Source organism: Panulirus ornatus, chromosome 11, assembly GCF_036320965.1.
Source record: "Panulirus ornatus isolate Po-2019 chromosome 11, ASM3632096v1, whole genome shotgun sequence".
NCBI lineage: Eukaryota > Metazoa > Arthropoda > Malacostraca > Decapoda > Palinuridae > Panulirus > Panulirus ornatus.
Window position 1 is genome coordinate 60065293 of NC_092234.1, and position 22945 is coordinate 60088237.

General features: G+C 46.9%; 1 protein-coding gene and 1 long non-coding RNA gene across 4 annotated transcripts in view; one reads left to right on the forward strand and one right to left on the reverse strand.

Annotated features, from left to right (window-relative positions):
* Positions 1–22945, forward strand: part of LOC139751592 (uncharacterized) — a 139318-nt gene that overhangs the window by 102733 nt on the left and 13640 nt on the right. For both annotated transcript variants that reach the window (XR_011713373.1, XR_011713374.1), the window contains exons 4-6: positions 567–684; positions 1081–1252; positions 3435–3542. This is a non-coding gene — a long non-coding RNA (uncharacterized lncRNA). The remainder of the gene's footprint in view (positions 1–566; positions 685–1080; positions 1253–3434; positions 3543–22945) is intronic.
* Positions 10983–22945, reverse strand: part of LOC139751591 (protein turtle homolog B-like) — a 900734-nt gene continuing 888771 nt past the window's right edge. For both annotated transcript variants that reach the window (XM_071667192.1, XM_071667193.1), the window contains one exon: positions 10983–12052. In XM_071667192.1, coding sequence (XP_071523293.1) covers positions 11729–12052 — 324 coding nt within the window. In that variant the 3' untranslated portion in view covers positions 10983–11728. The remainder of the gene's footprint in view (positions 12053–22945) is intronic.

The window sequence follows — 22945 nt, forward strand, 5'->3', positions numbered from 1 at the left end:
CTGTACACCAGTGGCTTCCCCCCTCCACCTGTTGTATTCTGGTGTTTCCTTACGTAACCACTTTTGATCTCTGGAGGATCAGGGTCACTGTGTCACTGCCACTCACAAACGGGTCATTCTTCGGCAAGTCGGCTGCTTGGATGATGGAGATGTGATCAGTAAGTTGCACAATGTTTCTCATGACAGTTAGGATAACTTTCTGCGATGGATGGACACCATCACCGCGCACTGTGTGGGTAGACCTCGCCCTCCATGATGCTGCCTTTGGTGTATCTGATAATATATCATATGTATTCCACAGGAGACTTGCAGAATAACTACACTACAGTATCCAACGATATAACTTAAATTCTTTTTTGTGTGGTACAGTATATCATTACAATAACTTTATTTGAGTGACCAGATGAGACCAAGAGATCGAGAGCAATTTTAGGTTGTGTGTGCAGGAGGCGTCTCAAACAATAAGGTACTGATATCATGAAAAATCTCGGCCATCACACAGAGCCATCTGGGGTTACTATGGCAGACATTATTCATTGTGTTCATCTTGTTCTCTGACATTCTAGGTACTGTTCTGCGCCTCTGGTGATAACAGGTGAACATAAGGGAAATGACAACAATGAATCGTCTCTCTTACCGACCGAGAAACAGATGGACGTCACTAGTCTTTAAATGATCGTGAAGGTAAGTACGTAATCGATCAAGTTAGTTCTGGACAGACGTGTGCCAGGTGATAGAGAAGCATTCAATATTGGAAGCGTCTGTTTTCGATGATGTAGTGTGTCATGATGTTATTGGCCTGTATTCACTCAGATAAAAACATCCAAAAAAGAAATTGAGTTCAATTATCTATGGTCTTATGGCAGAGTGTCATCCTACAGAACATAAGAGAAGATGGTATTCCTCCATGTAGTAGCCAACCACCATACGTCACCTGTTACATTTTCCTTTTTACTTTTTTCCTTGTTAGTAATGATGCCATTCACTTCCACATTAAAGGTTTTTTTTTTTTTTGCTTTTTTTGCTCTCATGCCTCGGCCATCTTGGATGTTCTCGATAATCTCATTTCTCTCCCCCCAGAGGACGAGAACCCCCACACCCACCTGGAGATCATCGCACAAATGCTACAAACGAATGGTACAAAAATATAAAGATATCCTGCAAGAAAATGGATGCCGGATCATGGCCGCCAGACTAAGCAGGATGATCCCAGGGACAGTGTAGAGCAGGAGGATCCTGGGATAGTGTACAGGTAGGATGATCCTTGTGCTGTGAAGGGCTGGAGGGATTTGGTAGTGTGAGTGTGTGTGTGTGTAGGATGACACTGGTACAGTGCATAGCATGCGGCTTCTGGTACAATGTACAGGTAGGATGATCTTGGTACACTAAAAAACAAAAGTGTCCTGGTACAGTGTATAGGTAGGATGATCCTGATACAATGTACAGGTAGGATGATTCTAGTATACTGTGGAGCAGGAAGGTCCTTGTACAGAGTATAGTTAGGATGATCCTGGTACAGTGTACAAGTATGAAGATCCTGATACAACGTAGAGCAGGAGAACCCTGGTACATTGTACAGGTAGGATGATCAATCTTGATACAGTCTACAATAAGATGGTCCTGGGACAGTTTATAGGAAGGATAATCTTAGTACAGTGTAGATCAGGAGGGTTTTTGCTACAGTGTATAGGTTATATGATCTTGGTACAGAAGAGTCTTAGATGCAGTGCACTTCAGGATGATCCTGGTATACTGTAGAGCATGAGGGTCCTGGTTTCAGTGTATAGATAGGATGATCCTGGTATACTGTAGAGCAGGAGGGCCACGGTACAGTGTGTAGATAGGATGATCCTGGTACGGTGTACAGGTAGGATGATTCTGTAGACGAGGGTCCTGGTACAGTGTATAGGTAGGATAATTTCGGTGTAGTGAGGAGCAGGAGGATCCTGAGACAGTGTATATGTAGGATGATCCTGGCACAGCGTAGAGCAGGAAGGTCTTCGTCAGTGTACAGCAGGAGATTACTGGTACAGTGTACAAGTTGGATGTTCGTGGCATAGTGTGTTACAAGAGAGAGTCTTGGTGCAGTGTACATCTCGATTAGAACAGGTAAGTGTTGGAACAGTGTATAAGCAGGATGAACTTCATGCATTGTAGAGTGTAGAATACAGGTCAGATAATCCTGGTACACTTTGGAACAGGTGGCTCCAGGTATAGTTTACAAGTAGGATGATCCTCGTTCACTGTGTAGAGCAGAAGGATGCTGGTACAGTGTATGGGTACGATGTGGTAGAGTGTAGAGGGGGTCGATCATGGTACAGTATAGAATAAGGGGGCCCTAGTACAGTGTACATATAGGATTATCCTGATACAGTATAGAACAGGAGGGTACTGGTACAGTGGACAGGTAGGTTGATAATTACAGCGTGGAACAGGAGGATGGTGCAGTATACTGGCGGAATAAGCCTAGGATACGGCACAGTGTACAGCAGGTAGGATGATTCCTGGTACAGTGTAGAACAGGTGGGTTCTGGGACACTGTACAGGTATTATTATCCTTGTACAGTGTAGAACAGGAAGCTCCTGGTATACAGTACAAGTAGTGTAATCCTGGCACAGAGCATTAGGCGTCTAGTACATTGTACATATATTTTGGTTCTGGTACAGTGCACAGGTAGGATGATCCTGTTACATTTCAGAGCAGTAAGGTCCTAGTAGGATTATCCTGGTCCCGTGTAGGGCAGGAGGCCCCTGGTACAGTGTGCCATTAGGATGATCCTGGTACAATATAGAGCTCGAAGATCATAGTACACTGTCCAAGTAGGATTTGTCTGGTTCATCTTAGAGCAGGAAGGTCTTAGTACAGTGTACAAGTTGGATGATCTTGTGCTGTAACCTAGATCAGTAGGATCCTTGTATGATGGACAGGCAGGATGATTGTAGTACAGTGCAGAGCAAGAGGGTCCTAGTGTTAGAGTACGGGGTCACATGATTCTTGTACAATGTAGACCAATAGAATAGCGTACAGGTGGCGTGATCCTGGTACAGTGCACAAGCATAGGTCCTGGTAGAGTGAACATGTACAGTGTAGAGCAGAAGAGCCCTGGTGTAGTATACAAGTCAGGTGACTGTGTCAGAGTGTAGAGCAGTAGGGCACGATACAGTGTAAAGGTAGAATGATCCTGGTACAGAGTAGAGGAGGGGGACCCTGGTACAGTGTATAGGTCAGATATCCTGATACAACATGGAGCATGAAGGCCCCTAGCACTCTGTACAGGTGAGATGATCGTGATACAGTTTCGAGCAGGAGGGTCCTGGTACTATGAACAGGTAGGAGTGGCCTAGTATAGTGTAGGGCAGGTGGGTTCCTTGTACCGTGAACAAGAAGGTAAGATCCTGGTTACCATGTGTATAACGGGAGAATCCTATTACAGTGTGCAGGGAAGAGGACCCTGGGGACAGTGTGGACCAGGAAGCGTCTTCCTACTGTGAGCAGGTTGGATGGGCCTGTACTATAACAACTCCCATCCACATCAGATAAGGTCAGTCAAACACCCATATTAACAATGTTTAAAGTGTAATATAAATCTTTATACATATACAAAAATATCCCCTCTGAGCAGAACTCCCCACGGGAGCCAAGACAACTGCTCGACACTCTTGCTCCTGACGCGAGGGGCAGAATGGCGCTGGTGGTGGTGGTACAGGAGAAGGTCATCCTACAGCGCAGGTCAACCTGGTACTGGCTGTAGCCGACCTCGCCCGTCCAGCCGGGTGGTGGCGTCACACGTAGGTTCACTTTATTGATGTCTGTAGGTCTGTGTTTTATGTTGATCATCTGGTGGCTCTGCTTGTGGTATGAAATTCATGACCCCAACCTCCCTCTCTCTGCCATCGTGACACAGAGAAACGTACAACGCTCGTGTGCGAAACATTGTCCAGACTACTGACGTAATACCCAACAATCTGTGCTGTTGACCTGACGTATCTCGTGTGTACAGATCTGTGTCAACTGATGGTCCACTCATGCAGTGAGCCAGTGGTACAAATGTCTTGCTCATGAAAGTGAATCAGTGGTAACATTTTTTTTTCGCTGAAATGGACAAGTGGTATGAATGTTTCACTCAAGAAATGAACAAGTTAAATGTTTCCCTCAATACAGTGAAGAAGTTGTACAAATGTTCCATTCAAATGAAAAAGTGGTGAAAATATTTCATTCAAACAATGAACAGACGGTTTGATATTCCAACCAAGCAGTGAACAAATTGTACAAATATTTCACTACGGCACTCAACATATGGTACAAATGGTTCACTCGAGCAATGAAAAAATGTTACAAGTGGTTCAATCAAGCAATTAGAAAGTGGTACAAATGGTTCAATCAGGCATGTAACAAGTGGTCAATATGGTCGCTGAAGTGGTACCAGTGGATCATCTCAAGCAGTGAACAAGTGATACACAGTTCATTTAATGAGTGAAAATATGGTACAAATGTCCGGAAAAGAAATGAACAAATGACAAAATGGCTTACTGAATTGTTCAACCAATGAACAATGGTACAACACAGGCATGATTCAAAAGCTTCAGTGAAAGAATGAGTAATACAAGTGGTTCACTGAAGTAATGAAGAAAGTGTACAAATAGTTCATGGAAGCAGCAAACAAAGGGTTGGCTGAAGCAATGAACAAATGGTAGAAATGGTTCAATTGGACAGTAGACAAGTGGTACAAAGTTAACATAGGAAATGAAGAGATGGTACAAATGGTTCATTCAGAAAGTGAGCAAATGGCACAAGAAGAGAAGTATGACAGGAGGAAACAACAGGACGAAAGACATTTACAACACTGGACCCATCCCATTATACGAGACATGATGTGTGTGTGGGGCTACAGCTTCACCAGTGGCAGAGGAGAGCAGTGCCCGTGGCCTCCCACCAGCACGAGATGACCGTGACCACTTAATGTCCTAGTAATGCCCAACATAACGTGGAGGCTCGTCAGTCAGTCTTTTCTTGGACATTAGTTACGGGTGGGAGGCTTTACTGCAACCAGCTCCCGAGTGCGACCGTGAGCCACTCCCCCAACGAGTGTGCAGGTTCCACAACGATCCAGCCAGACGTTATGGAGGGGACCCAGGGATACGACTCCACGAAGGAGAGCGAGGGCGACGTGAGCGGGACACGCCACTCCTGCCACACGTCAACCAGGCAGCAAGAAGCCGCTCCAGGACAGCGCCGCCAGTTGCCATAACTCACAACTCTTGAAAAAAGAAAACTAGGAATCAATACGGAGGTGTGTGTGTGTGTGCCGGCCAGCCGGAGGTGGGACTTGACACACACTTGTAGACTCGGGTCGTATGACACACTAATTGCCACCTTAAAAGCGGCCTTACATCGCCCTACAGTAGGGGAGAAAGTATTTCTGTTCTTGGCATGTTGCCTGAGGTGAGGGAAGTCGGCCATTCCGGAACGTAAAGAAAAACTTGACCGTGTCAATATTTGCCATCAAGACCCTAGATATTAAACTGGAGGAAAAAAGAGGAGGAAATATATCGCTAGAGGACAAACTTTCCATCTTACAGACCTGTTGACTCGACATACTGGTGGTGGGGGGACATCACAGGTCAAGCGACAGGTCTCGGAAGCCAAGAAATAAGGGCAGAAGGAATATCATTACAGGTCAGGTAGGTCCTTGTGGGGACAGTCAAAGCATTTTGCACACACTCCATAACTTGGCAAGGATTGTCTTTTCATGATGAATTCTGAAAAAGAGCTTGGGGTTCTTTTCACTAAAGTTTTGTCAATCATTTCAGATCAAGAAATTGAAGTTTGGCATCCAAGAAAATCAAGAATATCAACAAACCTGAGAATTAGATTGTTAGAAACTTCTTACCCAAGAATAAACCTTTGTGACGGATATCCATCAATATTTGATGGTCGTGTACAGTGATGGTATATCTCAGAGGTTCCAGTGCGGCCGTGAGGGTGGTCAGGTACCAATGAGGAGGCAGCTGTGCTCCAAGTCCAGACCTGGACTGTAGCGGATCAACACATTAACAAAATTACTGCAGCACTGAATTTGGAATTTCATTTTGAAGTGTCGTGATAATCATCCATGATCATTTCCTTGCTTAAGGAATCGGCCAGATGTGGTTCACAGAAACCTATTCTCACGATCGGTACCAGAGCTTTGCTGTACATTAAGTTAATTCAACTGAACTAAGTTAATCTAGTCAACTATCTGGCCTGAAAGCATATACTCGACACCCTGAGTTCAAGTTGAAGTTCTTGCAGTGGAAGCACCAGCCTTCGAAGAAGTTCCGAAAGTCTTGGTAGATCATGACTCGGTTTTCTGTGATGTTAAAGTGATACCGCTGGTTGACTGCGTCGTAAAGATAATTTTACATAACTCCTTTGCTGATCCGATTCGAAAACCGCACAGCACCATTAATGAGAAACGACGGAGAATGTAGACCAAAGGTATCTTTCTGGTACATGACAATGCGCCGATCTTCAAGGATCACATTGCACAAGCTGCTATTCATGCTAGTGGTTTATGAGCACCTCAACCACCTTCCTTACAGCCCAAGCCTGACCCCCCGAGTGACTAACATCCATTTTGAAACCAAGTGTCCCGCCTGCGTGATCACGGCAGTGAGGAGGATGAGGAACTTGCTCCTGCATCCTGGTTGGAACACTGGAAAGACTTCCACAAGAATGGCATCACGAGCTCGAAGAACAAATGGAACAAGAGTTATGTGTCTGCCTTCATAACCCACATTGTCATATACCATGCGAGTCTTGCTCAACACAAACCTCCCTCGTTGTCCGTCCGTTTACCTGTAATATCTCGTTCATCTCTGTAACTACTGGACCAGAGAAAACCAAACTTGCCACGGATGGTCTTTTGTTGGTTACCTTTCAAAGTTTTGTATGGATGACCAGGACCACTATCCCTGGTGGCCACTGTGTAGTGACCACTCTCAACATCCCAGGTTCAAATGGCCAGTGTTAGTGGTTAGTGCCAATGGTATAGGTCTGTGCCACTGTCGGTGCTATTGGTTCCACTGCCAATGGTTAGTGGCAATATCAATGCTAGCGCTCAGTTCCAATGTCAGTACCAGTGGTCAGTACTAGTGTTAGTTCTAGTGGTCAGTGTCAGAGATAGCGGTCGGTATCAGTGGTCAGTGCTGGTTGTCAATGCCAGTGGTCAGTTGTAGTGTCAGTACTTGTGAGCCTACCACACTGTTGTCACACCCATCTGGAAGAACCATCACATTATTACCATAATGTCTCCAATAGTAAACTCACCACACTTACCATACTCACACCATCAGTGAATTACACTGTTACCTCACTCCCAGCACGGGTTAGCCCCACCACACTGTTACCACTCTCCCATCAGTGATGAACCCATTACACTGTTACCATACTCCCACCACTGATGAACCCATCAAGCTGTTGCCACACTATCACGTCTGTTGAACCCACACCATTACCCTACTCACACCACTTACCACACCGCTACATCTAGTGAACCCACACCTGTCGCTGATGATACCAACCAGCATCCCACCACTCTTGAACTCACCACAATTTTACCATTACCCTACCACTAGTGAAGCCACCATACTGTTACCACTGAACTCACCACAATATTACCATCACCCCACCACAATGTTACCCTCACCCCACTGTTGCCACCAACCCCTCCCCCCTCACTGTTACTATACTCAGAATGTTCAAGTTGGGTCATGCGAGAGCCATAAGTTATCTAACATGAACTACATATTCGTGCATGAGCTCGTAAACTTCTCCTCCAACTTTCCACAACAAATCTTCAACATTACCGTTGGAGGAAGCTCCCCCAAACATGAGTCTGCGAAAAAAAAAAAATCTTTGCCATGCCAAAAAAGTATTTGACTGAAATTATACTTTGCGATGGTAAATTTACTGGACGTGACAGTGATAGGGCAACTTTTCCTTCCATACTGCTGGGCCAGATGAGTATCGTATGTCATTATCTGAACATACCGTTGCCAGACTCCGGCATGATGTTATGGACGGCAGTTCAGCGTCATAGAAATAGTCTTATCAATATCACGTTATATGAGCGTTCAGTATAGACTTTTATATAACCCGATTGGCTAGCGTGCCTGCGACTATCGCACCCTGGTATCTGCTGCAGCTGTCGTACTCTGGTATATGTTGCAGCTGTCGTACTCTGGTACGTGCTGCAGCCGTCGTACTCTATGGCCTTATGCAGCTGTCATACAGTTACCTGCAGCCATCGTACAAAAGTTCCTAAGATTGTTGTACTTAAGTCAGTTATGACTGACTAATTTGAGGACAGTCGACAAGACTCGCTGTCAAACTTCCAGGCTTAATGGTGTATCTCGTTAGGATCAGACGCAGGTTCGATCCCTAATAGTAGCCTTCAGCGTTATTTATATCGTGAGTAGAGCATTCATCAGGTCTGCTGAAAACACAGAACACAGCTGAGAACTGGCCTGGGTAGCATGCGGGGCGTCGTTCTACTTCACAGCAGCAGAGGCATCTCAGTACGTACATGTGGTGTGATGCACTGACACCGAAAGGCGCTTGACACTCACGGCTGATCGGCTTATTTGAGAGTGCTGACCTCCTCCCTGTTGAGGACCTGGCCATCTTGGTGGTGTGTGAGGCAAGCAGGCTCCTCCTGCCCGGCGTTCACGCCACGACCATCCTCCGCCAGCCTCAGTATACCGTAGTTACAGCTGTACAGTCGAGTGATCACATATGTATTCACACCTCCTGGCTGAAGGGAGGCAACTTCAACACGAGATGATGAGGAGAGGAGTAATGTTGGTGATGATGGCCGCCAGCTGCAGCCAGGACGAAGTTAGTGAGTGTCCGGCTCTGGGGCCGCCAGCCTCACACCTGCTGCTTCCCAACCTAATAACGAGCAAAAGTTTCCAGGCCAATGGTGTTCCAGGGCTGACAACGGACTGGAAGTAAAAGCCGCAGTTCCTCAGGACTCGCCTTTTTATGCCCCAGTAGTTAGGGCTCGAGCTAAGGCGGCCAGTGGGAAGTTCCCAGTCCATGTTGACGAGCTGCGAGCACTTCGTGACTTACATTTCCTTTCTTTAATGAACACGGATGGAGGAGTCCATCCATGGCAAGGGAAGTTGTAGGTCGTAAGTCCTGACCCTACGTACCCTAGACAGTAACCTTGTCACCGGCTGCACTTGGCTCGAGCCTGGCTAGGCGCCTGCACAGCGCTATACCTTCTCTGCATTAGGGAGATACATCACTCCAATTACGGACAAAGTCCCTGCTTTACAATGTGTAAATTGTCTTGTGCTGTTGATCCTTATCATGTCACACCTGACACTAAGTATCATAATGCAGCGTTTGTGAGCCACGCCTGACACTGAATGTCATGCAGTGCTTGTGAACCACACACTGAATATCATAATGCAGTGTTTGTGAGCCACACATGACAATGAATATCATGCAGTGTTACAGCAGTAACGGCAGAGGCTACTGGGCCTAAGATCATACCGCTGAGGTACAAAGAAACTTGAAGAACAAGGAATCATCAGACACCAAACTCTACCACTGATGATCTGTGTTTACTGACCCACTTGTCTGGTGTTGCCCTCCACCTGGCCTCCCTACTGACCACGATCTCTGGTGATGTACTGACCGTAGCCCCCCCCCCCCCCCTGACCTAATGGCTGTGGTCTCCCTGGTGACCTGCTGACCATGACCTCCCTAGTGACCTACTTAATGTGATTTTCCTGCTGACCTACTGGCCATGGTCTACCCCACCCTGGTTATTTTTTGATGGTTATCTACTCAGTGTGACCTACTGAACGTGACCTCCCTATGACATACTGACCATGGCCTCCCTGCTAGCCTACTAAACCGTGATCTCTCTGATGATCTACTGACCATGGCTTCTTTGTTGACCTACTAACCGTGACCTCTCTTGCGAACTACAAACCTTGACCTCCCTGTTGACGTACGGACTGTGATTCCCTGGTGATCCACCACTCGTGACCTTCCTGGTGACCTGAGGACCGTGGCCTCTCAGGTAACCTACTTACTGGCCTCGTTGGCCATCTACTGACCGTGGCTTCCCTAATGACTTGCTGACCGTGATCTCCCCTGTGACCCAACTGACCTTGACCACTGCGCTCCACGAGTTAGATCATCATGAAACACCGTGCCAGACGTGCAGTTATCGTCACTTTGCAATATAACCAGGAAACACACACACACACACACACACACACATATATATATATATATATATATATATATATATATATATATATATATATATGTAACGTCGGATAAGTGATGAAGTGTGTGATCTTGAAATAGTCACCTACGATCATGACAGTCACCAACACGTTAGTCAGCCAGCAACATGAGTCACCAGCAGGTCACTCAGTTAAGAACATGAGTCAGCCAAGAACATCACCAGTAAGTTACTCAACCAAAAATATGACGAGTCACCATTAGGATACTCAACCAACAACATGAGTCACTATCAAGTTAGTCAGTCAACTACATAAGTCACCAGCAACATAAGTAACCAGTAGGTCACTTAGCCAGCAACGAGTCACTTGTAGGTTACATCAGACACCAATATGACGAGTTATCAGCTGGTAACTCAGCCAGTAACATGACGAGTCACCAGCAGCAGGTTGCAGATCACTGGTAACATACCTGCCAGTGAACCATTTGTCAGTCACTTGGTCATAATGATGCGGGTAAACAGCATCAGGCATTGCTGAACCAGGAAATTCGAAGACGGTCACAACTCAGCTGCACAGTGGTCACACAACCCCTCGGTAACACTCACAGCTCAGCGAGACTGTGGTCACACAACCCTCGGTAACACTCACAGCTCAGCGAGACTGTGGTCACACAACCCTCGGTAACACTCACAGCTCAGCGAGACTGTGGTCACACAACCCTCGGTAACACTCACAGCTCAGCGAGGCTATGGTCACACAACCCTCATTTGTCGGTGACGAGTTGCCAATTATCTTGACCTCAAGTTTCATGTGTCTTCCTGAGGTCGGATGCCTTGATGTTGAACCAAGTGGTAGGAGTGATGTTGACCTCACCACAACAGGTATGACACAAGTATCCTGACACCTTCCTTCACTGACCTAACGTCACACCACTTGACCACGTCACTCGTGTGTCTACCACCACTATGGAAGTCACGTCATGTCCAACGTATGAACATCTACTTGGCTGACGTCATGGCCATGCACCTCTGTCTGGAGCTCCTTCTAGGTTGACGTCACGGCCTACATCCGTGCCCGGATCTCAACCCAAGGTGACGTCATGGTCTACACCCGTACCCACGGCTCCCCTTCCCGTCTCTAGACACACAGGTATCATGGCTGATCGTCGGGTCCTTCACCTGCAGGATGACACGGGAGAGGCCCGTCTCCCCGACACTGGTCGTCGCTGGTGAGGACACTAGCCAGCCATGTGCCGGATGGTCGAGCTGAGCTCATGATGGTCAAGACCACATTACCGGCTGAGGCAAGAAAAGGATGTATTCACAGAACAGTGATGGACTGAGTTTGTTATGTCCATGGTGGGTGTTTGACGACCAAGCTGAGGCGGGACACGAGAGAGGGAGGGGGCATGGCACCACATCGACCTTGTGGTACCCGCGGGGAGCATGGCTGTAAGCTGTACGCGGCTCTACCACGACCATCACACAGAACTCTCCCGTTTGGTCACCAGGGCGGTTTCTGGCGTCTGGTCGTCGGCCAGCAGAGGTCGTCCGGGGTCGTGGGATAGGTGATGGTGGTGGTAGGCCAGGTCGTGTGTGGAGTCGTCACTATAAGCCAGGTCATGTGCCCGGGTCATGTCCAGACTGGCCTGGCTGTGAGACTGCCTCAGGTCGAAGGTAACGCGGGGGTGGGCGTGGCGGGTGTCCAGGGTAGCGTACACGGTGGGAACCGGCCGGGACCTGGGCATGGCCGGGCTCACCTGCCGCCCCGCCTCCAGGTTCAGGTGGGCGAACTGCGGGTCCTTCTGTTGGGAGAGAGAAGAGGAGGCAAGGTCAGTGTCAGCCTACTGGAGATGCCTCTAGATGCCTCTACTGGGAGAGGATATAGTACCTACCGACGTGTGCTCATGACAGGATTCTCTCATGAAGCAGGGAAAGCGCTGGACGCTGACCCCCCGAAGGACGTCACGAGCCCCAGCCAAAGCCAGGGGCGTTACGTGCCCCAGGCTGAACCAGGGACGTTACGTGCCCCAGGCTGAACCAGGGACGTCACGTGCCCCAGGCTGAACCAGGAGCGTCACGTGCCCCAGGCTGAACCAGGGGCGTCACGTGCCCCAGGCTGAACCAGGGACGTCACGTGCCCCAGGCTGAACCAGGGACATCACATACCCCAGCCAGAGAAATACTTAGGAAAGTCGACAGCACACTCGAACCTCTGGTACAGCAGCATTAGGCAAAACACTCAACCTTTCTCTGTATGGCACAGTATCAGTGTACAGTAGTTGGCTTGACCTCTCTACCTCAGGTACTCCAGCAGTGCACAACACACTCGACCTCTTTACCTTCTCTAACTCAGGTGGAACAGCAGCACATTACACATTCGACCTCTCTTGGCCAACACGAGTGTAAAACACTCTCCCCGTAAACACACACACACACACACACACACACACAAAAGTCACATATGTGCCCACACACGTAACAGAATGCTCACATACTTCAAAATAAAAGTATCCAACACCAAGGTGGACCCCAGCCGACACTAAACATCGGAGTGTACATCCCACAGACTTACTGACTTGGTAACAGCAGCAGTACATAAAACACTCAACATTCTACCTCAGCTACAGTAGCAGTATACAAAACAGTCGACCTCTCTACTTAAGGTACAGTACCAGCAGAAAGCACTCAGCCTCTTTATCTCAGGTACAGCAGCAGTATATAACACACTCGTCCTCTCTACCTCATGTAACCTTATGCTACCAGAATCAACCTGAAATTGAAATGGCTGGTGCATGTTCCCACCTTGTGATGTCTCAGCTCTTTTATTTAAAAACTGATATGAACTGGCTCGTTCTTGTATAACCAGGACACATGAAGCGATCAGGGGAAATGACAAAGGCGTGTGTGTATATGAGAGTCAAAGTGTGGATGTGATCAAATGAGACCATTCTTCGTCTGTTCCTAGCACTAACTCACCGCACGGGGTGGAGGATGGTCTACAATGAAGATTGCAGAAAACTTTCAACCACCGAGGGACCTTACCCAGGCCACTTCTCTTGTTCCAAAGGTCACAAACTTTCCCTGCTCTCGAGTGAAGCGCAGCCTCGAGTTGTCCCCAGCCGCTGTGCCGGACAAAGGTTGACACCCCAGAAATCTTACACATTCAATTCTTTTTTCTTTTCCACTACTGGGAGATGATGATGGCCCGGTTATCCTCCTCCAGCGGCTAATGCAAGGCGGCGACATTAACAGTAACCCTTGACCACCACCCACCATACCTCTGCTCACAATGACAAGTGACTATCACCAAAAAAAGCACAGCTCCATCAGATGTTCCAGCTTCACTTAGTGGTATCACCTCCACTGCACGTCACTGTCATCCATCAAATATTACTCAGAACACTGGAAATGCAGCAACCACTCACACGTCAATTCCCAACCCCCGCCTCCCTCACTCACCTCCAGCACAAACATCTAACAAACAACAACACAAACCGCACACTCTTACCATCCACAGACAAGCCCCGCTACCCCACAGAATACCACAGCGACAAACGAAACATCTCGCACCTCGACGCCACTGGCGGCAGAGACAGACGCACACACACAAATACTCAAGTGACTCAGAGAACGCGACGTCCACATTGTCCTCGTCCAAGACACCAGACTCACATCCAGATGGACACAAGCATAAGAGATCACACACAACAAGGGCAAGGAGGAATCTTAACACTCGTCCACCATACCTACCATTCTCAAACACCTAAAAAAAAGAATGACAAAGCTCAGAGACAATGACAGAACCCTAAAAATACAATCCATGAAAATACAACTCCACAGTGCTACTTACAACATAACCCAAACCTACATGACTCCAACATACATAGATTATTTTATATGCCTAAATCATGCAGTCTCTCACTACATCAACATCTACAACCAAGCCAGCAAGAAGTAAATACAACAAAGGATAGAAAAATACAACCCAAACTTCTCCCCACAAGTTACATACGTCATCAAGCAAAGAAACCAAATCAAAACTATTAATAACAGAAATAATAAAACAAATCCAAACTCTAAATAACTCCTTCCACAATATAATGAACCACAGCAACCCACATAATCATGAATCACTTTAAAAAATCAACCAAAAATCAGGAAAATCACTAAAATCCTTAACAAAATTCACCTAGAAACAACACCCCCCCACCTAGTCTTCACTCACACCAATACAAGTAAAACAACTAAAACTTTAAAGAACACTCCTGTTACAAGCCCTGACAACATCAAAATTTCCCATGAAACACTTTGGTCCATTTGTAATCCAAGCATTTCCAGATATCTTCAACCACAAAGCCCCTAACATCTGAGAAACTTGCTAACGCAACGCCAGTCCTAAAACCCTCCAGACTACTCAACTTCCCCTCCCACTATATCCCTTCTCTCTTCAGGAACCAACAAACACCGAGAAAAACTGATCCACAACAAAATCAAATAGAAACATTCCGGCCTCACCCACATAGCATGGCTTTCCCCAACCACTCCATTACCATGCTACACACTGACCTTATACAACATAGCCTAGAAGTCTTCAGCCAAGCCTAGGCCACCCTCCCGCACAGTACTGGTGGCAACACATATCACCAAAACATTCGACACTGTCCGCCAACACATCCTCACACAAAAGGTATTTGACGCCATCCTCCACAACAGTGACAAAAATGGGTTGGCTAATTTCACAATCACATGACAGCACCCTCACACCGTACAACAATAACAAACATGCAACATTAACATTAAACAACTGGAACAATGGATCAACCAGAACAAAATGTCTGTATCTCCACACTGGTTTTCATTCACTTTTAACCCTAGAAAAACATGAATCCTGTTCACACCCTTCAGTCACCTTGAATAGACACTTACTCTCAGTGAACTAAACACTCACCAATCTAGGCATCACATATGACACACACATGACATTCACTCCCCACACCAATAACATTAACGCAAAAGCAACACACATGAAATGCCTCAGAACTCGAACGGGGGCCAGATATGGACGATAAAAAGGGTCCCCTCAACATCCTATACAAACAATTCATTTGCTCGACTTTAAACTGCACCTCACTACCCTGGTCTTCCTTTCTCTCAAAAGTAAATATAAAAAAGCTGTAAACCACACAAGATAGTGCACTCGCAACAATCACTGGCTGCCTGGCACTCACAAACACTCAGTACCTTCACACTGAATCAGAGATCCTCTCCCAGTACAGTCCCACATCAGTATGTTCGGCACCGAGTTCTATGCAACAGCAGTAGATCCTACCCATCCAAACCACCCCATAACTAACCGCCAACTCCCAAGTAAATATAAAAATCTCACCCCTGCCTCACACTTGTGGAACCTCTGCTCTCGGATCCCCTCCACCCTCAACAAATACAACACAAAACATTCAAACAGAAATAACCCGACATGCACTCAACAACCGCCCTCCTAACTCAGTCTCAAACTCCAACCTACAGGACAAACACCCACTAAAAGCAACCACACTCCCTCGACCAACACAAGTTACACTTTCCCGTCTACACTCTGGACATCACCCGACCCCTACAACACTGAACACACCTCTACAACATATCCCCAGACCCTACATGCCCATAATGAAGACACCGAGGACTTGCAACTTAACTACCGTCCCTCTTGGCTCATGAGCCACACGCACACACACACATATACACTATCACTGCACTTCCATGACCTCTGGTTCCGACCGATAGAAGTGGCCGGCTCCCAGACTGCCGCAGGAGCCTCATAAAGACTCTAGAGGCCTGATTATGCACACACACACACACACACACATATATATTCTTTATTGTCATACCTCATCGTCGTTTCCCATGTGAACAGGGTAGCGCCAGGGATTGAATAAGAAAGGCTACATTCGCGCACATTCATTCTCTAGCTGTCGTGTGCGATGCAGCGAAACCTCGCATTCATATAATAATGTTGGGACTACTATTCCATCAAACACACCAATTTTTGCCCTCCCAGTAACAATATATCTTTCCATATATTCTTCCTCGCTTCCAGAACCTTTCCCCCCTAGCTCACCATCCTATGACTCACTTTTACTTCCATGGTTCCTTTCGCTGCCTTGTCTACTCTCGGGTAACTGAAGCACTTCACTTCAGTTTCTTTTTTTTTTCCATTCAAAGTCACACCCAAACTAACTGTCCTTCAACCATGATAAGTCTAATACCCTTGCTTTTATTCAGGTTTATTCTCAACTTCCTCCTTTCGCACACTTCCAAACTCAGTCATTACTCTTAATTTCTTACTCGACTCTGCCACCAGTGCTGTATCATCAGCAAACAACAACAGACTCATTTCCCAGGCCCTCTAATCCCCTACAGACTACTTACTCGTCCCTCTCTCCAAGACTCTTAAGGCATTTACCTCCGTCACCATCCTAACCATACTCAAATAAAAGAACCATGGGGACATCACACACCCTTGCCGCAGACCAACCTTCACTTGGAACCAATCACTCTCCTCTCTTCTAACTCTTCCACATGCCTTATACGCTTGATAAAATCTTTTCACTGCTTCCAGCGGCATTCCTCCCATACAGTGTTATGAAGACCTTTCACAAAGCATCTCTCTCAACCCAATCACATACCTTATCCAGATCCGTAAATGCCACTTGAATATGTTTTTCTAAGTATTTCTCACACATACTCTTTAAAGCAAACACCTGATCCACACATATCCTCCAACACTTCTGAAACCACATTTTTCCTCCCCAATCTGATGCTCTGTACATGCCTTCACCCTCTCAATCAATACCCTCCCAAACAACTTACCAGGTACAATCAACAAACTTACACCTCTGGAATTTGAACACTCACGTTTATCCCCTTGATGTTATACAATGACATTATACATGTATTCCACCAGTATATATCCTAATGCCTTCCAACAGCAAGGATTCAAACCACTACTATTTGTGTGGGAGCCGAGTACGCATGCCCAGCTCCCACACAATTGATAACGGATCTAATCCTTGCTGCTGGAGGAATTTATGCTTTATGAAAGTGCGAGCAAATTTTAGGGGTTTGAATCCTTGCTGTTAGACATTACGAGTTCTATGATGTTGCGAGCTCAATGCACTATCTATCTATCTATCTATCTGTCATTAGGGAGTTTCGTTAATAGTGCAAGTTTCTTATCTTGAACGACCTCAGTGTTGAACTCACAATGATTGTTATATCAAGTATGGCTTACTAATAGGGACAATATTATCCCATATCTATGTGTGTTGTATTTAAATGTGACTTTCTGGTCTCACATTATCTGGCCAGAGATGAAAATAGTTGTGACTGGATCTGAAGGTTTTGATATGACAAAGAAAACCTTATGTATATACAAGGTGTACAGAACATCTACAAGGTGTACAGAACATCTCCAACAAGATGTAAAGAACATCTACAAGGTGTACAGAACTTCCTCTAATACAAGGTGTACAGAACATCCTCCCCTACAAGGTGTACAGAACTTCCTCTACTACAAGGTGTACAGAACTTCCTCTACTACAAGGTGTACAGAACTTCCTCTACTACAAGGTGTACAGAACTTCCTCTACTACAAGGTGTACAGAACTTCCTCTAATACAAGGTGTACATAACTTCCTCTACTACAAGGTGAACAGAACTTCCTCTACTACAAGGTGTACAGAACATCCTCCCCTACAAGGTGTACAGAACTTCCTCTACTGCAAGGTGTACAGAACTTCCTCTACTACAAGGTGTACAGAACTTCCTCTAATACAAGGTGTACAGAACTTCCTCTACTACAAGGTGTACAGAACTTCCTCTACTACAAGGTGTACAGGACATCCACATTAGCCTTAATGTTTCTCCTACTAGGTATTTATGCAGATAATTCAACCTGAATAATGTCATTATCATATATTTTGACGGGACGGACCTCCCACTGTTACATATTTACCGTCTTGTCAAAGCTGCCTGATGAAATGTCAACACAGCGTTAGGGTAAAGCAGGTATTGAAGCCGTCATCATATAATCAACTTTAAATGGCCAGAAATAAGCTTTATGACAGCTTGTGTCAGATCCCCAAACGTACTTCTGTCGACACAACATTTAATAAATGTCTCGTTCTCTGTGTATTGTATTTGTCTCTACAAGTAAAGGTCGTTGTTCCCCTATTACTAATAATGCTGCAGTTGCTTCCTCGCTCTCATAATGCTCTCGTTGCTCCCCTGTTCTATTCACAGCAGTACTGTCTTTGTTCCCCAGTTCTAAGGAAGACCGTAGTTAATTCCTAAATCATCAGTGATCCTGATATTCAAAAACGTAAACTGGGGTTCTAGGTCACCCATACCAGGTTCCTGGGGAATTTCTCTCCATGTTGGCCCACAATGTTCCAGCGGGATCCTCGCCAGGCACACACACGGTGTCTGGTCCTTCATGTGGACTCGTAATACACTTCGTAGAGATGTTTGTTCTAACTTGCAGAGACTGACATAAATAGATTTCTCACTGAAAGTATGATTCTCTGACTTGACGCTGCGATTTTGAATGCATTCATTAAAATCACAGTTGCACAGGGTATCGTTGGTCGTACGCCCGCCCATGGGGTTACGAGATGCAGAGTGACTATGTGTTCGTGCGCCAGCCACCCGGGATGGCAGGAGGTAATGAGGCTCTTGTGATTTACCGTGTACGTAGGATGAATGCTAGTGTCAGCTTAATTCTGCTGTTGCATCCGCCGCAGTCAGTATGACCGGTCGTGCTCGCACTTCTGTTGTTGCATCAAAGGTGCTGTGACGAGCGTGTCCAGCGACTTACAGCGACAGTGTCTTGTCTCCTGGCTACCCTGTGTCATGTCACATCGTACCGCAGCGACTAGCTGTCAGTGTTGTGAAGAGCTGGCTAATGATTACCCTGCCTGCTGTGTTGTGACTGTACATATGTACCCTGCTTCATTATGATGCTGGTGTTATCTTCAGGGAAGATGTATGACAGCTTCTAACTCCTCATAGTGACTTCCACACAAACACACATTTCGACAACCAGAACTTCCTCGCCAGTATGATATAGAGCAACATTACAAGTGGTGTCAGGAGTGTGGAATTACTGGAAGCCAAGTGGCTGAGCGTGCGTCAGGGAGGAGTATGTCGTATATGGATCCAGGACCAGATGGCGGGGGAAAGGATTCAGGTAGGGATGTGAACCTGGCCGAGGTGACGATGATGATCCTGAAGCACATGTCTGAGAACCTGACCCAACGACAGCAGCAGCAGCAGGGTAAAGACCTACACCAGGAACGGTAGATGTGTGGCAGTCTGGCCCCAGCAACACCAGCAGGTTGAATGAGTGGTTTGGGGCACTGATTTCAAGGTGATGAATCTCATGCTCTAACAGGATCTCAAACCCATGCTCTCGAGTCATGCTCCCACAGGATCTCAAACCCATGCTCTCGAGTCATGCTCCCACAGGATCTCAAACCCATGCACTCGAGTCATGCTCCCACAGGATCTCAAACCCATGCTCTCGAGTCATGCTCCCACAGCATCTCAAACCCATGCTCTCGAGTCATGCTCCCACAGGATCTCAAACCCATGCTCTCGAGTCATGCTCCCACAGGATCTCAAACCCATGCTCTCGAGTCATGCTCCCACAGGATCTCAAACCCATGCTCTCGAGTCATGCTCCCACAGGATCTCAAACCCATGCTCTCGAGTCATGCTCCCACAGGATCTCAAACCCATGCTCTCGAGTCATGCTCCCACAGCATCTCAAACCCATGCTCTCGAGTCATGCTCCCACAGGATCTTAAACCCATGCTCTCGAGTCATGCTCCCACAGGATCTCAAACCCATGCTCTCGAGTCATGCTCCCACAGCATCTCAAACCCATGCTCTCGAGTCATGCTCCCACAGGATCTCAAACCCATGCTCTCGAGTCATGCTCCCACACATCTCAAACCCATGCTCTCGAGTCATGCTCCCACAGGATCTCAAACCCATGCTCTCGAGTCATGCTCCCACAGGATCTCAAACCCATGCTCTCGAGTCATGCTCCCACAGGATCTTAAACCCATGCTCTCGAGTCATGCTCCCACAGCATCTCAAACCCATGCTCTCGAGTCATGCTCCCACAGGATCTTAAACCCATGCTCTCGAGTCATGCTCCCACAGCATCTCAAACCCATGCTCTCGAGTCGTGCTCCCACAGGATCTCAAACCCATGCTCTCGAGTCATGCTCCCACAGGATCTCAAACCCATGCTCTCGAGTCATGCTCCCACAGGATCTCAAACCCATGCTCTCGAGTCATGCTCCCACAGGATCTCAAACCCATGCTCTCGAGTCATGCTCCCACAGGATCTCAAACCCATGCTCTCGAGTCATGCTCCCACAGGATCTCAAACCCATGCACTCGAGTCATGCTCCCACAGGATCTCAAACCCATGCTCTCGAGTCATGCTCCCACAGGATCTCAAACCCATGCTCTCGAGTCATCTCCCACAGGACCTCGACGACGGTACAGATGTAAAATCAATTACAGTCTCCAAGGGCAGTCAATGCTCAGTGGGACACTACCGGGGAACCCAGGATGTTTTGGACGGGGAACAACAGCGGGAAGAAAATGTACCTAAAGAAACTATACCGATGGTAATTCACCACCAGGGACACAGCCGGGATGAGCCGTCCATCATCCCATCAATGTGGTGGAGAAGCTCCTTTAGGAGGTGCCGGAAGAGAAGAGGGCTCTGGGCAGAGGCGGTACCTACAGTAATGGGATGATCCTGCATTGGATAGGAGAGGTGCCAGAGAGAGCAATGGTAGGAAACTGGGGATTCTTCAAACACCGGTTGTATGTTTCAGACGCGAGAAGATGTTACAGGTGTCGGAGGTCTGGGGGACGCGTGGGAACCGTGTGCACACACACGGTGATCTGAAGCGTTTGTTCCATGCAATAGCTTATGGGATACTGCATGGGAAAGGGAATCCCTGAGGAGGTAGTGCAGGCTATATGTTGCAACTGCCCAGGAGGATCATTTTGCTCGGGATCACAACTGTCCACTGAAAGCACGAACAAAGCTTTGAGAGAGAGAGAGAGAGAGAGAGAGAGAGAGAAAGTGTTTTTTCCTGCTCCTCAGCCTCGATCCTCGTCTTTGAACCGCACCAGCAACTTCACGGAACCATCAATCAAGATGTGGTAGACTTCCCAGCTCTATCGGTAGACGAGGAAAAATTCTGAGGAAGTTCGCAATACCTCCCACTGGAAGTATTGCTACTTGACTCATTTAGACTCCCTAACGAGTGGTCTGGAAAGTTATAGAGACACAAACCAAACTTTCTTATGTGGGAACTCCAACATGCGAATGTGGCAGAGTCTACGGGACATTACAGGGAAGCCCCGCATCCAGTACCTCAAATGACCATTTCTCTCGAGGAAAGGACTACGGGTTTGAATCCCATGTAAAGACAGGTCAATATAACAACAGGTACCCAGCCACAACATCAGAATGAAGTAGTGAAGAAAAACATAAACAACTTAGAATACTACAGAGCCTGAGTCCAGACACCTAACTAACTGAATGTGGGCAAAGTAGGAGACACTGTTCGCCAGAGTCTGACCCATCCCTCACCCCACAACAGCTACGTTCAGACCGAAGTTCAAGCACGGGCGACCCCAGGCACGCACCAGCCTTGCTGTTCGGGTCAAAAACAAATGATCGTATTACAGCCACAAACAACACTCATTCCTCACCAGCCAGAACACACGATCCAGGTTCAGACGGGTTCGGAACAAGCCTCACAAGTAACGAGGGAGCTGTCAGGGACAGTCATGGACGATGACGGAGCCATTATGTTACACGAGGGTGACAGATTACAGGATCCGACCAACAAACCTTGACCACTCCTGAAGTTCGAGCAAAACCTCGACAGCAATAATTCAAGACTGTGATGTTATGTAGAAAAAAACTAAACTGTGAAACTTGATTTGGAAATAAATTAGTTCCCATGATACATAATTCATAGGCACTGTATCGCAACCTTAAGTTGTCTGAACTATTACTCCCAGCCAAGGATGCGTTCAGTACCGTCAGTGGTGCTTGCATTGCGACCCATCCGTCCTTCAAGTTCGAGCAGAGCCACCTGTATAATACTGGCCAGACGCGTACTTACAATACCTTGGCTGATATTCCTGGAGTCTTCTGGGACAGCCCAAATGCCCTAATACACACACCTAAGGCGACGGTCTAGATCTCACTTTTGCATGCGTTCCAAGAAGGGACAGGGTAACCTCATATCATATTTAGACCTACATAATAGCGACGATACCTTTACGTCTATAGATGCAGACATAATGCCTACGCTCCTGCCTAGCCCGAGGTGGAATACTAGGAAGGCAAACTGGGATCTGGCCTGACGAAATGAAGCCAAGTCTCTCTATCCTACCTGCTTTAGCATGATCTCCAGTGGCTGCAGGCAGATTTTACTACTGTCTTTACGCAGGCTTCAGCTGCGTCCGTTCCTGCTGAAGTTTGCGCCCCGTAAAAGTGGGTGTGGTACAGTAAAACCGAGACGAAAAGACGGAATGGTGAGCAAAATTCTCCTTACGGAATACGGAAGAAACATTCAACGGAAGAGTTGTGTAAT